Raw genomic sequence first — 14227 nt, 5'->3', positions numbered from 1 at the left:
GAAGAAGAATCCGACACAGACGGACGGTGAACACAAGCATTTATTAATCCAAGGCGACGGCAGTGACAGGACTGTACAAAGAAAAATGATTCAAAATTTCTGGCCATTCAAAAATGTATAAAATACAGTAGTTATTTATTATTATTGTTTTGTCTGGTTACTCTTATTACACTAAAACTTGATTTCTTTATTTTTATTCATTCATTTCAAATCTCTCTCTGTGTGCACATTTTTAATGAATACATTCATTTCATTCAAAATATCTTCCACATGTTTCTTCAAAATCACACACGAATAAAGCTTTAAAAACAAAGTTAGTCAGCCACTGACAAAAACTTAAAAGTGCATTTTGCAACATGTGCATATCTTTTTTCTTTATTTACGGTTGATTTTGTATAACTTTGACAAAACAAATTGTACGCTATTGCTATTTCAAGGAACACAATAAGCCACGTCCTTCATAACTACTGTTACTATGAAAAAACTGTGGCTGTTTTTTAATTTTAATTAAATGTTGTTGTTTTTTTAAAGTCAGTTGATGTGAGAGAGTGTGGGTCTAGCTAACAAGTTAAGCTAATATGTGTTCCATTTAAAGTAAAAAAACTCAGGAACTCGGAAACTCAGAGAAATTAAACCGACCCTGACCCTGGGATTCCAAGACGTCGGCTACCATATTAGCACTGATACTTTCACTCTTAATATTACTTCACGTCGTATTTGTTTCACGGTAAATTTGTTGTACACATTTTAACCATAGACATGTTATTGCTAACAATGGCTAACAATGGCTAGTGCGGTTTTGCATCCATGTGTTTTCCCAAACCTCTCAGCTGGAAATCGGGGAACATGTGGATACTTCCAGTTCTGACTTCTTATGTAAACGGAACGCAGCGTATCATCAAAAATCTCATGAATTTCTAAAACTACAAAAGCCTGCGTCATTCTGTGCTTAAAGCTAACAGCTCTCACGCTAATCTTCCCACCACTTGGGGCACCATCAATGAAAACCCTTACATTTAAGGGTTTATTTCCACGTGGAGCTAGCTTAGTTAAGTGTTTGACGAGGGAGAAAGAAACTATTACATTTTTATATAAACTCTGTTTGGCTTCTCAAACTGTGTGATTTAATTTCTATGAAAAAATGGAAGACGACCAGCTGTGTTGTTAGCTAATGTTAGCCTAAACACTAATAGCATTCAGGCTAGCAAAAAAAACAGCTAATTATGGTTGGTTTTTTTAAGGTAGCCTGTAGCTAACTCCACATACTAATATTAGCGTAAATGATATCCCACATGTACAGTATAAATATTATATAGTTACAGTTAATAAATACTAACTGGACAAATAGGGAGATATTTAAAAAAAAAATACATAAAACAAAAACAATTCTATTTTTTTTTTCCATTCAGCTAATTTTCTGTAGCTTCCAAAGTGCACAACATGATTTATTGTATATCATTTTATAAGTCATTAATGATTCATTATTTACAAAATGACCTCTGAGGCCAATCTTACAAAAACATTTCTTCTGACGGATGAAAACAAAAAGTCGGCATTTTGGTCTACGTTTAGCGCAGAAAAAGACGAAGCTACCGTTTGTTTAAAGACCGTAAATATGGGACATAAAGCAGGAAGAAGAGTGTTTAAAATAAAAAACAAACAAACCATATTTTTTACCATCGTGATGGCTTTTTAAGTTTGGTTTTAAAAACCTAAATGAACGTTTGTGCTCAGGAACCTAAACATTTCATTTTTTTTGTTTCTTATACAGTGAACACTTTAAAACTCATTAGTTATGGTAAGTCGTTTAACATTTAAAACTCGTGTCTGTGATACATGTCTGGGTCGTAGTATTTGGTGACCACCACTCTGTTGGCAAACTTGCGGCCGGTGAGGGCCTGCATGGCCTTCTGACAGTCTGCAGCAGAGACGTACTCCACAAAGATCTGAAATTTGACAAAAGTATTATACATGAAGAGGTGTGGAATGACAGGAATTGGCATTTTCAGGGAAAATTCTGCTCCTGGAAACATCGTAAAATGAAATACCTCATAAGTGCCACCACTTTTATGCAGACCCTGACCAGACCTGGTGTTAAAGTGTTTTTATCAGGTGTAAATCAGTTTATATGCGTATCTAGTTAATGTTATTTGCTGATCCTGGTGCAAATCTTCAAACTTTATATATGAGAACCCACTAAAAAAAGATTTAACTTCATTAAAGGATAATGTTGGGACAAACAATGTCCCAGAGATGTTTGGTAAATTGATTTTAAAATTAACTTTATGTCAAATAAAAATATACACATAAATCTAGTACTTGTATAGAGTACTTGTTTGGTCCATAAAATGTCAGAAAATGTCGATCAATGTTTGTCAAACCTGGAAATGAAGATGTTAATCAAATGTCTTGTTTTATCCAAAAACCAAAAATGATTCAGTTTTAATGATTTCTTTGTTAAATGGAGTGAGAAACCAGAAAATATTCACATCTCAGAAGCTGAAAACCAATTCAAACCATTCATCGATGATCAAAAAGATATATTTATAATAAAAATAACAATTATTATAATAATAATAATAATAATAATAATAATAATAATAATAATAATAACACATTAATGAAATAATCTGCTAGAAAATTCAGACAATTCATCGCCTAAACGTAACCCATATGTGGGTCCCGACCCAGTGTTAGGGAACCATTGGTTTAGTGTAAAGTTTTGTGCTTCTACTTCCCTCCCTGGTCAAACACCAGCTACTGCATTCAAATTTTGCCATTCGGGCCCTCTAGTCCAATCACTTCATCGAGCGATTGAGCGATTTGTGAGTGAGACCACGCCCCCCTCTGCACTGCTCCCCACCCTCTGTACAAAACCTCACCTTTCCACAGCCGGGGACTTCCACGCCATCGACAGGCCGGGGGATCTCGATGGAGCGGACGCTGCCGTACTTGCAGCACTCCTCGCGGATGTCCTCCAGGATCTCCTCATAGTCCTCATCGTCCACCAGCTCCTCGGGCATCACCATGTTGAGGAGACACAGCACCTCCGTGGGCAGGCCAGAGTTCTGCAGCCTCTGAAGCCCCGGGACCTGTAGCGTTACCGGCGTCTCAATGATGGAGGTCTGCGGCTCAGACATAAACAACATTATTACATTTGAACGACTTAACCGACTTAAGACTCACCTCACAGAATCTGCACCACCTCAAATTTTACGATATTTTCAGGCTGGAAACTGAAGTTTGTAAACCAAACTCACTCTCCCACACCAAAGTCCAATGTAAATATCAGTGATTTTACATCACAGCACACAGCAGTTGTTCATCCATTGCTGCCTCCATCACTAAGTTCAAATGTCTTATTTTTATAACTTCTGTGTTTAAAATCTGTTGCATAGATTTACCTAAATGACACAAAAACTGACCACAAGAGGCAACACTCTTGGCACCCCGTGGCCAAGTGGAAAGGGAACTTTGCCGGTTCAAGTCCCCACAAGATCAAAAGGGCTGGGGTACCCCTGAGCAAGGTACCCAACCCCCATTGCTCCCCGGGCGCTACTCAGTGTGGCAGCCCACTGCTCCTAATTCTAGGATGGGTCAAATGCAGAGAAATAATTTCAGCTCCTGTGTGTGAGCAAGCTATAATCCATCATTTTCTCTATGGACATTGGCGAGACTCGCAAACTTCAGATTCTTGTAAATAAATAAAAGTCTACCTAACAGTGATATAAAGTGGCAAACGTACAGTATGCGTAAGAAGACATAGATTTTTATTAGTGGAGCCTTTGAATTGTTTTCTGTTGTGTCCACAAACTGAAAATGCAAATTTCTTACTGTACCTCATGAGCGGTTTGTCTAGTTTGTTGTTAAACTGACACCAAAATAGTGAAAATATCACTTTTCTGCATGTTTGTTAAAGAAGGGTTACACAAGTTTCTGCGAGGAGATCAAGTCAGAAGTGAGATCTTTAAGTGACTAAAATCTGTTGGGTTTTTTTTTTTGGGTCTCTGCTGGCAGCCAGTTTTTCAACAGCAGGGGGCAGTCACAGTGCAGTCAGTGCTGAATATGTCAGTATCAAACACAACCACACAAAAAAAACCCTACAAGTCGTCCCACTCACAGGATTTGCGTTTTTAGCTCCCACGCTCGCTCTTTGGACGATCAGCTTTTTGTCTCCCAGTTGCATCCCATTGAGTCCAGCGACGGCCTGAAGATGAAGACGCAGATGAAGATGAAGATGAAGACAGCATCGACTGAGCACAGCACAGAACAAGTCTTATCCTCAAAATAAAAAATAAATTCAATAAAGTTGCTTCACTTTTGATCACATCCTGACCCAAGAAATCAGAATTGAGTCGTGAGATTCCCAACAGGGTTCCCGTGTTTTGGTTCACATTCAAGGACATGAATTGAGCACATGATTTGCTTTGTTATCCGTTTTCAGTGTCGAAGAATAAAGTCCTACCAAACGTTCAGGTATGTTTATTTTCTGGATGTTGGGTTTGACATTGTAGTTCTTTAAACACATCATCACTGATTAAGAACTCTCTTCAGGACCAATTCCCTCAAATTCAGAACTGAATGTGCCGACACAGCTGAAAATGGGAGGACAACTTTGTGAGGTTCTCTGTGATTCCAAAAATACAAAATACAAAAAGACTTTTTCCTAGTTTCATGTCTGTGGGGGAAAAGATCGACACCTCCCACACGGAGAAGACGGCGCTTGCCGTGGTTACCTGATCGGTGGCGCTGACGTCCACATATTCACAGAAGGCGTAACCCTTGGACAGTGACGTGGCACTGTCCTTCACCAGGTTGAATGCTTTGAGCGGGCCGAACGACGTCAGGAGCTCCTTCACCTGCACAACAGAGTCCGAGAGCAACGTGTGAGACTGATGATCCACGTCACGCCTCATTCTATAGAAAACACATTCTTTTAAACACAATCTTTAAAATCTATTTGACATTTATGGATTTTGCATTTAGAAGGACAAAGAGAGGATTTAATAAATATCATCTCCTGACACTGAGGTCTTCTGAATAGCAATTATCTTCATTTTATTCTGTTGACCATAATCATTATTATTATTATTATTATTACCATCATTATTATTAGTTGTAAAATGACAGAGTTCATACAGACCAATCAGCCTGGAAACTGAAAGATAGAACAACTAAAACATAGAACATTCAGACGTAGCTGAAGCTGGAATCAGAAAACGACAATTCATTGATAATCGTTTGATCAGCTACAAGATTTACTTACATTAAGTTTTATACAGAAATAGAAAATATGTGATACAGTCTTATATTGTGAGATTCAGAGCCGGCCCAAGACATGGAGAAAAACAACATTATGACATAATAGTATTGCTTTGTAACAAAGCTTTAGATATATTTAAATATCTGAATTATGGTAAACACAAGTGATTTAGTTTTTTTTTGAAGTTGCTCATTTAGTGCAAACGAATATGAGGCCACTTTTGTGATTTTACTGCCCTCTAGTGTTAAAAACATACAAACAACACAACTACAATTAAGGCAATTCATAGTGTTACACTTCTTATCAATAAATAATAGTCAAGTACCGGCGACTCTGAGGCTGTAAATTCAGTTTAGGGCCCCGTAAAGATTTGGGCCGGCCCTGCTGAGGTTTATTGTGAGTAAAAGAAAGAAAAAATGGAAATAAATGAGTGATTTTTAGAGTTGGTGACCGAAGCAGAACAGTCACAAAGTCTGTTCATTATGTCTTACCTTTACATTAAAACGCTACATCATCCCAGTCCAACATGTCTCCCAAAGATTATATTCCAGCAAGTATGATGTATTTTCTGCCAGATTATGGTTTGTATCTGACACGTCAGTGATAGGATGGATAGCATTCCTCAACTTTGCCAGTCTGCTAACAGGCCTCCCGACCTGTGCTGTGAAACGGCTACAGATGGTCCAGAACGCGACGGTGCGCCTGGTCTTCACTCAGCCTTAAAGGGCACGTCACACTACTCTGTTCATCAAAGGACAAAGTCAGTAGCACAAGAAAATCCAGACACTTTTCATGTGTCGTTCCAGGCTGGTGGAATGAGCGCTACCAGAACAGCGTCCATGTCTGTCTTCAAGAAGCTCTTCCAAGAGCATCGTCTGTCCTAACACTTACTTTACCCCCTCCCCTGCACTTGGATTCACATCTGCACTCTCACCCTCTGTCAGTCCACTGTTCCTATCTAGTGGATTTCTTTCCAAGACTTCTTCCATGTAGCACTAAGGGTAAATCTTCGATTGAATATACGTCAAAAAGGATTTGCAAATCGTTGCATTTCAACTTTTGTCTCAGTTGATTGTGGTGTCAAGGAAAGTTGGAGCTGCGTGGTGCAGGAACAGCCGTGTTGTTTTTCAAGGAGCACAGGATTTGCTTTAAAGTGTATGAAGTGTGTGTCCTCATATATCAGGTTGCATGATCCAGATATAGTTTCGAGGCGGTTCTTATTATCATTAGCGGTAGTATTGTTGTCATTATTGTGTTATAATTAAAGTTGATATCAATATATTTCCTTATCAACAATCTCTGCTGCTGCTTGTATAAATGACATTGTCCTTTCTCTCCCCCCTTCCTCTCCTCTGTCCCCCATTTTTCCTTTTACCCCAACCTGTCTAGGCAGATGCCGCACATCTTTGAGTCTGGTTCTGTCAGAGATTTTTTCCAGGTTTGTTTATTTTCGTGTTGGTAACTGTTGGTCAAAAATGTGACGTAGTTGCTCTGGAATATAATTTTTAGGAGACAACGTTGGCTCGACTTAATTATCGGCCCCCAAAAAAAACAGATGCCCGCTTCCTAAACGCGCTCCAGGTGCATGATGGGAGAAAGAAAGCAGCCAGTAATGGAGCCTGCTGGCTCGCAGTGTATCCGTGTGAGGACCAGAATGTCTTACTTGCCTTGTGTTACATGTTGGCATGGCAGCAGTAGATGAGAACTACTGAACAAATTATGAGCGCAGACTTAACGATCTTACAGGCCCCTAGCTGGGGACAAAGTGGGGGGAACAAAAAATGAAAGAGCTGTGAGTATCAACGCAGTGGAAGTATTCAAAAAAAATGAAATTTGAAAATAGATTAGTCAATGAATAATAATAATAATAAGAATAATAGTATACATCAGGCTACATGTGCACTGTGGACACTGAATGGACAGCTTGACTGTCACCACTTCATTTACTCCAGTGAAAACATCTCACTGTCAAAGTTCATATTGTCACAAGAAAAAGTCCAAACTTTGCCCTCACCCTGCCCGATTTATTACCCACAATGCCTTTCACCGAGTACAGTCACGACAAATGTGATAATATATTGGCCGTTTATTTATTTATTAGGATTTTCATGAATATCAATGGATTTAATTTTGTATTTTAAATAACTCTGACCAAGATACACAACGGACTATGTTAAGTTTCAGTGTCAGCGCCCTCTAGTGGACACAGGACATAAATACAAGCAATAATTACTATTTTCTCTGGGAAAATTAAAAGAAAAAATTGCATGAATTCTGTGAAAATTCAGAATCCTCAGGTTAAAGTTAAAAATGTTGACTTTAATCTGAGAATTCTGATTTTGTTTTTTATAATTCTGACTTTAATCTGAGAATTGTGATTTGTTTTATAATTCTGACTTAAATCTGAGAATTCATGCTGTTTTTTTTATTTCATTTCAAAACTGTTTTTTACATGTTGTCTATTGACTCAATTAATTAATTAAATTTGAATAATTAAAACCAGTTTCTTTGATTTTCACCTTCTTAAATGTGAATATTTTCTGGGGGGTTTTTGCTCCATAAAACAAAGAAATCATTAAAACCGAATGATTTTAGTTTGTGGACAAAAACAAAGAAATTTGAGAAACATCATCAATTCCAGAGTTGACAAACACTGATCAACAGCTTCTGACATTTTATGGCAAAAACAACTCAACAACTAACTAAAGGAGAAAAGAATTGAGTCGATAATGAAAATAATCGTTGGTTAAATATGCAGCATGTGGACTTTTTCTTTGACAATACTGACTCTAACAAATGAGGAGAAACAACCAAAGAGAAGTAAACGTATATAAAACTGTACTTTTTTTTTGTTTATCGGCGTCTAATATGAGTATACTGGACTTTGCTTACCTTTCCTAAATCAGTTTGCTTAACATGAGACAAGTATAAGCAGTTTACTCAGAGAGCCACGTCACAAACAAATACTAAAACAGGGAATCAGAAAAAATAACAAAAAGAGCAGAATCTATTGTTATTTATATATGAAGGAGCCGATTATCTGTTGTAGAGGTTATTAGATATTTACACTGTGAACTTATTTATGTTTTGTGTGTTTTTCAGGTCATAGAGGAACAAAAGAAACATATTCTGTGTGTGTTTTAGCGTGATGTATTTAGAAACTAACTAACTAACTAAAGATAATACACCTGTTCACTCTGTGTTCAGATCCATACCTGGTCGTCATTGAGATAGTTGGGGAGGCCTCCGATGAACAGTTTGTGAGGAGAATCGGGAACAACGGTGGACACGACACCTGCGAGGACAAGACGCCGAATAAAGAGAATAAAGAACAGTTTTTTAAAGTTTTTATATCGTACAGGTTAAAAAAACAAACAAAAAAACATATGGAACATGAAGAACACACCTGGAACGTGGAAAGCCGGCTGCTCTGAGATACCAGGCAAAGGTCGATAGTCGTGAGGTCGTCGTATCTTCAGCGACTGACCCTGGAAAATGATTCCATCGAAGGCCATGGCCTGCGTCGTCTCGTCTACAGATCGGAACTAAAAGGGAAAACAAGTTTCAGGACTTCTGTCGCAGATACATCATTAGCACAGTTTCGAGGTTCACGTACCTCTAGGAAAGCAAAGTTCTTGTCCTGATTAATCTGTACAGCGAGGACAGGGTTACTCGGAGCTTGTGAAAGGCCTGCGAGTCGCATCTGAGCGTTAAAGAACTCGGCCATGGATTCCTGCAGACACAGAAAACACAAACAACAAAGAGTTGAGTCAATTCAAGTACAGTAACAGTACAGTAGAATTAAGTAGAGTAGAGTCTGTACTTTCACCCACTCACCTTTACTTTCACCCACTCACCTGTACTTTCACCCACTCACCTGTACTTTCACCCGTACTTTCAGCCATTCACCTGTACTTTCACCCACTCACCTTTACTTTCACCCACTCACCTGCACTTTCACCCACTCACCTGCACTTTCACCCGTACTTTCAGCCATTCACCTGTACTTTCAGCCATTCACCTGTACTTTCACCCATTCACCTTTACTTTCACTCATTCACCTGTACTTTCAGCCATTCACCTGTACTTTCACCCATTCACCTTTACTTTCACTCATTCACTTGTACTTTCAGCCATTCACCTGTACTTTCACCCAGTCTAAGAGTCTTCACTAAGGGTCTTACTAAGAGTCTTCACTAAGAGTCTTCACTAAGGGTCTTTACTAAGAGTCTTCACTAAGAGTCTTCACTAAGGGTCTTTACTAAGAGTCTTCACTAAGAGTCTTCACTAAGGGTCTTTACTAAGAGTCTTCACTAAGAGTCTTCACTAAGAGTCTTCACTAAGGGTCTTTACTAAGAGTCTTCACTAAGAGTCTTTACCAAGAGTCTTCACTTAGAGTCTTTACTAAGAGTCTTCACTAAGAGTCTTTACTAAGAGTCTTCACTAAGAGTCTTCACTAAGGGTCTTTACTAAGAGTCTTCACTAAGAGTCTTCACTAAGAGTCTTCACTAAGGGTCTTTACTAAGAGTCTTCACTAAGAGTCTTCACTAAGGGTCTTTACTAAGAGTCTTCACTAAGAGTCTTCACTAAGAGTCTTCACTAAGAGTCTTCACTAAGAGTCTTCACTAAGAGTCTTCACTAAGAGTCTTCACTAAGAGTCTTCACTAAGGGTCTTTACTAAGAGTCTTCACTAAGAGTCTTCACTAAGAGTCTTCACTAAGGGTCTTTACTAAGAGTCTTCACTAAGAGTCTTTACCAAGAGTCTTCACTTAGAGTCTTTACTAAGAGTCTTCACTAAGAGTCTTTACTAAGAGTCTTCACTAAGAGTCTTCACTAAGAGTCTTTACCAAGAGACTTTACTAAGAGTCTTCACTAATAGTCTTCACTAAGGGTCTTCACTAAGAGTCTTTACCAAGAGACTTTACTAAGAGTCTTCACTAATAGTCTTCACTAAGGGTCTTCACTAAGAGTCTTCACGAAGGGTCTTTACTAAGAGTCTTCACTAAGAGTCTCACTAAGAGTCTTCACTAAGAGTCTTCACTAAGGGTCTTTACTAAGAGTCTTCACTAAGAGTCTTTACCAAGAGTCTTCACTAAGAGTCTTTACCAAGAGACTTTACCAAGAGTCTTCACTAATAGTCTTCACTAAGGGTCTTCACTAAGGGTCTTCACTAAGAGTCTTCAATAAGAGTCTTCACTAAGAGTCTTCACCAAGAGTCTTCACTAAGAGTCTTTACCAAGAGTCTTTACTAAGAGTCTTCACTAAGAGTCTTCACTAAGGGTCTTTACTAAGAGTCTTCACTAAGAGTCTTCACCAAGAGTCTTCACTAAGAGTCTTTACCAAGAGTCTTTACCAAGAGTCTTTACCAAGAGTCTTCACTAAGAGTCTTTACTAAGAGTCTTCACTAAGAGTCTTCACTAAGAGTCTTTACTAAGAGTCTTCACTAAGGGTCTTTACTAAGAGTCTTCACTAAGAGTCTTCACCAAGAGTCTTCACTAAGAGTCTTTACCAAGAGTCTTCACTAAGAGTCTTCACTAAGAGTCTTCACTAAGAGTCTTTACTAAGAGTCTTCACTAAGAGTCTTTACCTCTGTGACTCCAAAGGGAATATTTCCCACATACAGGCGTCGTGCTTGTCTGGTCATCTGACTGCCAACGATGGGCACTTGTGTGGGCGCCGCTGCCACTCCAGTGGTGGTGGACGTGGCCAGCAGAGCTATCGTTGGTATCTGTCCAGCAGCTGAGGGGAAAAACAACACTTTTTCTAAATGAAGACTGAGTTGAGGAAAAGCAGTTTGTACATAGGAAATGGAGCTGGTCTCCACTGGTGACATAAAGAAGGAAAATCTCACTTACTTTATGTGAGATAAACGTAAACATGAAGTAAAAGCTTGACTTAAGGCAGACATGAGGCGTTTTGTGTGGGCGGAGCAGTGAACACGTACGTACCTTGCATAGCTTTATATTGCATTGGTGTGATATGTTCAAAGCCTGGAGGAGGAACATCCCAGTATCTGCACATCCTTTTCTTCCTGGTTCTCCTTGGAGAGTGACTGCACACACATAAAAGACAGGAAACACCAAGTAAGAAAGGGGCGGGGCTTAACCCCCCCAAAAACAAACATATTTTCTCATTCGTACTGATCTTCAATTGAAACATCAGATGGATGTACTTTTCAGCCATTCACCTGTACTTTCAGCCTCCCACGTGTACATCTATACTTTCAGACTCTCACCTGTACGCCTATACTTTCAGCTACTCACCTGTACACCTGTACTTTCAGCCTCTCATCTGTGCATTCAGCCTCTCACCTGTGCTTTCAGCCTCTCCCCTGTACTTTCAGCCTCTCCCCTGTGCTTTCAGCCTCTCACCTGTGCTTTCAGCCTCTCACCTGTACTTTCAGCCTCTCACCTGTACTTTCAGCCCCTCCCCTGTGCTTTCAGCCTCTAACCTGTGCTTTCAGCCTCTCCCCTGTGCTTTCAGCCTCTCACCTGTACTTTCAGCCCCTCCCCTGTGCTTTCAGCCTCTCACCTGTACTTTCAGCCCCTCCCCTGTGCTTTCAGCCTCTAACCTGTGCTTTCAGCCTCTCACCTGTGCTTCTTGTGGTCTCGGGACGAGCTCCGGCGATCCCGGCTCTTGCGATCTCTGCTGCGGCTCCGTTTCTCTCGGCTGCGACTCCCGCGGTCTTTGCTCCAGCTGCGATGTTTGTCGCCTCGACTCACCGATCCACTGCGACTCCTCTTCTTGTGTCGTTCTCTTTCTCGCTCTGTGCGACAACAACAACAACAACAACAAAAAGTTGTATTTACAAAACATCTGCTGTATATTTATCTGGTATTACATAATATTGTACGTAGTATTACTGCAGCAGAAATATTCAGAGGGTTTTTCATCAAAATAATTATTAGCTTTTAACGTGGATCATGGGAGTTGATGTCTTGGTGATGAGTGTTTACCAGATGCGAGATTAATCGAGAGATTAATCAATAGAGGAAATAATTGTCCCACACCAAACTCCATAGAGAAATTCAGTGATTTTAGCTCTCAGGGACACAGGAGCTGCTGGTCCTCTGCTGGTCCTCACTGTCATCACTTTGTGTCACTGAGGTCCTATGGGGTTTGGTGTGGGAGAGTGAGTGGTTTACAAACTTCAGTTACCTGTTTCAAAGGTATGTATTACAGTGAGATAGAGACATGTGAACATGTTCTCAGATAACTATTGTCAACAACCACATCTGAAGTGAGAGTTTTTTTATACAACATGACACTGAATATCTTTACTTGGACAGAAGTGGACGTTTAAGAGACGCCACATTAACAACCAACTCATGATTCACCAAGAATCATGAGTTGCACCCCTACAATAATTATGGTACAGACAGTTATTGCAGTACATTGGTGTCTTGTCTTTAATGATGTCATGTCCCCATGTCCTCCAGTCTCCTCCATGTTTGTGCCGCGTCATATTTCTTTTGAGAAAACTGACAGTTTAATGCGACTTCGCTTCTCAGCTAAAATGGAATGTGGACGTGAGAGTGTTTATCAAATCAATAAGACACTCTTTTATTATTATTTATGTGTCCATCTGATCCAGCAGGTAGATCCGCTTTGATTAAATGTCAAGTTTTAGACGTGGTGTGTTTATAGATTCCTCTTTGTTATGTTCGTTAAGTCGCAGCTCTGCCACTCTGTGCTCAGCTTTAACATCAGTTTCTGTGTTAAATTGGCCACAAACAATTATTTTGACAATGAAATGACATGAGTGTCAAAAGTCTCTTTTATCCAAATAACAGTTCAATCACAAGAAAACTAAGAAAACATGACAGTCAAAAACTAAAAAAACATTAAATAGCAAATGAATGAACTAATACAGTATGTACATTTGCTGAAAACTTTGGTGATCATTAAATTTGTTGTCTAGGTCATAAAACATAAATAGACTCATTAGTGTTTCACAAACTCTCAAAAATGACCAAATTAAATTAAACTGAAGTTTAATTTCATAAAAGTGCAAAGAAATTACTTCAAAATTATTTTTCATCAATATTATTAACAGTGGAGTTTGTTTCTTATCACTTGCACTGAAAAGACACAACTACAATGTATTCATTTCATTATTTTAATTGTAATGATTTAAAATTATTCTGAAAACTGAAAATATTGACGTGCACCTGGCAGTTGCTTTAAGACAGCCGTTTAAAAACCGTGAAACTGTCTTTAATTCAGCGACGTATCGTCTCACCCTTGACTACATTTAAAGAACAATACAAACATTGATAATATTTAACAATAATGACCATCATGATTCAACATCATAACTGTGATTCCTAAATACTGATCCAATCAAACATATGTAAACGGAGATTTATCAAATATCCTAATAGATGCCGAATTAAAGAGTCGAATGCATTGATTCTGAAATGTCATGTACTCATTTCGACATCTCTTATATTAAGGAAAAGTGCGGAAATTGTAAAAAATGTGCTAATTTTAAAGGGAGTTTCGCTTCTCGGTGCCTCGCGCAGGAGAAATTACATTAAGTTTTCACCGGTGTGGAGACTCTGAATTTATGCTGACGAGAGGGGGAAGAACGAGCTGAGTCACAGCGGGGAAAATCTGCTCGTAAGGTCGCTTTATTTATTCATTCATTCATAAAATAACGAGAGGCTCTGACGTTACGCACGAGCGCTGCGTTCACTGCTAGCTTGCGGAATAAAAACCGGCGCACAGACTGATCGTTAACACTCACCTTGTCGATTCTCACTCAGCTGTTTCTCAAATTCCTCGAAGTCGGACATTTTTAGCTGCAGATTATCTGTGACAGGACACGGCAGGTGTGACGTGACAGCGGAGGTGAAGATAAAAACCCAGAAAAGCCGCTGTCAGTGCAGCAAAAAAGCCTCAGAAATATCACCGAGTCAAGACCAGCAGAGATAACACATAACATCCGGTCACGTCCTTCAA

At 39.2% G+C, this 14227-nt stretch overlaps 1 protein-coding gene across 1 annotated transcript; it reads right to left on the bottom strand.

Annotated features, from left to right (window-relative positions):
* Nucleotides 1-22: 22 nt before the first annotated feature.
* LOC131475125 (splicing factor U2AF 65 kDa subunit-like) lies at nucleotides 23-14180 on the bottom strand. Its single transcript, XM_058653003.1, has 11 exons — nucleotides 14013-14180; nucleotides 11855-12029; nucleotides 11212-11315; nucleotides 10851-11002; nucleotides 8880-8996; nucleotides 8670-8808; nucleotides 8479-8558; nucleotides 4737-4859; nucleotides 4121-4207; nucleotides 2883-3125; nucleotides 23-1946 (listed from the first exon to the last, which is right to left on the bottom strand). Exons 1-11 carry the CDS (start codon nucleotides 14059-14061, stop codon nucleotides 1815-1817), a joined length of 1401 nt encoding a protein of 466 aa, XP_058508986.1. The 5' UTR covers nucleotides 14062-14180; the 3' UTR covers nucleotides 23-1814.
* Nucleotides 14181-14227: the final 47 nt, after the last annotated feature.

The sequence above is a fragment of the Solea solea genome, chromosome 16 (assembly GCF_958295425.1).
Source record: "Solea solea chromosome 16, fSolSol10.1, whole genome shotgun sequence".
NCBI lineage: Eukaryota > Metazoa > Chordata > Actinopteri > Pleuronectiformes > Soleidae > Solea > Solea solea.
Note: the sequence above shows the minus strand (reverse complement) of the source record. Positions and strands in the feature narration are given on the sequence as shown.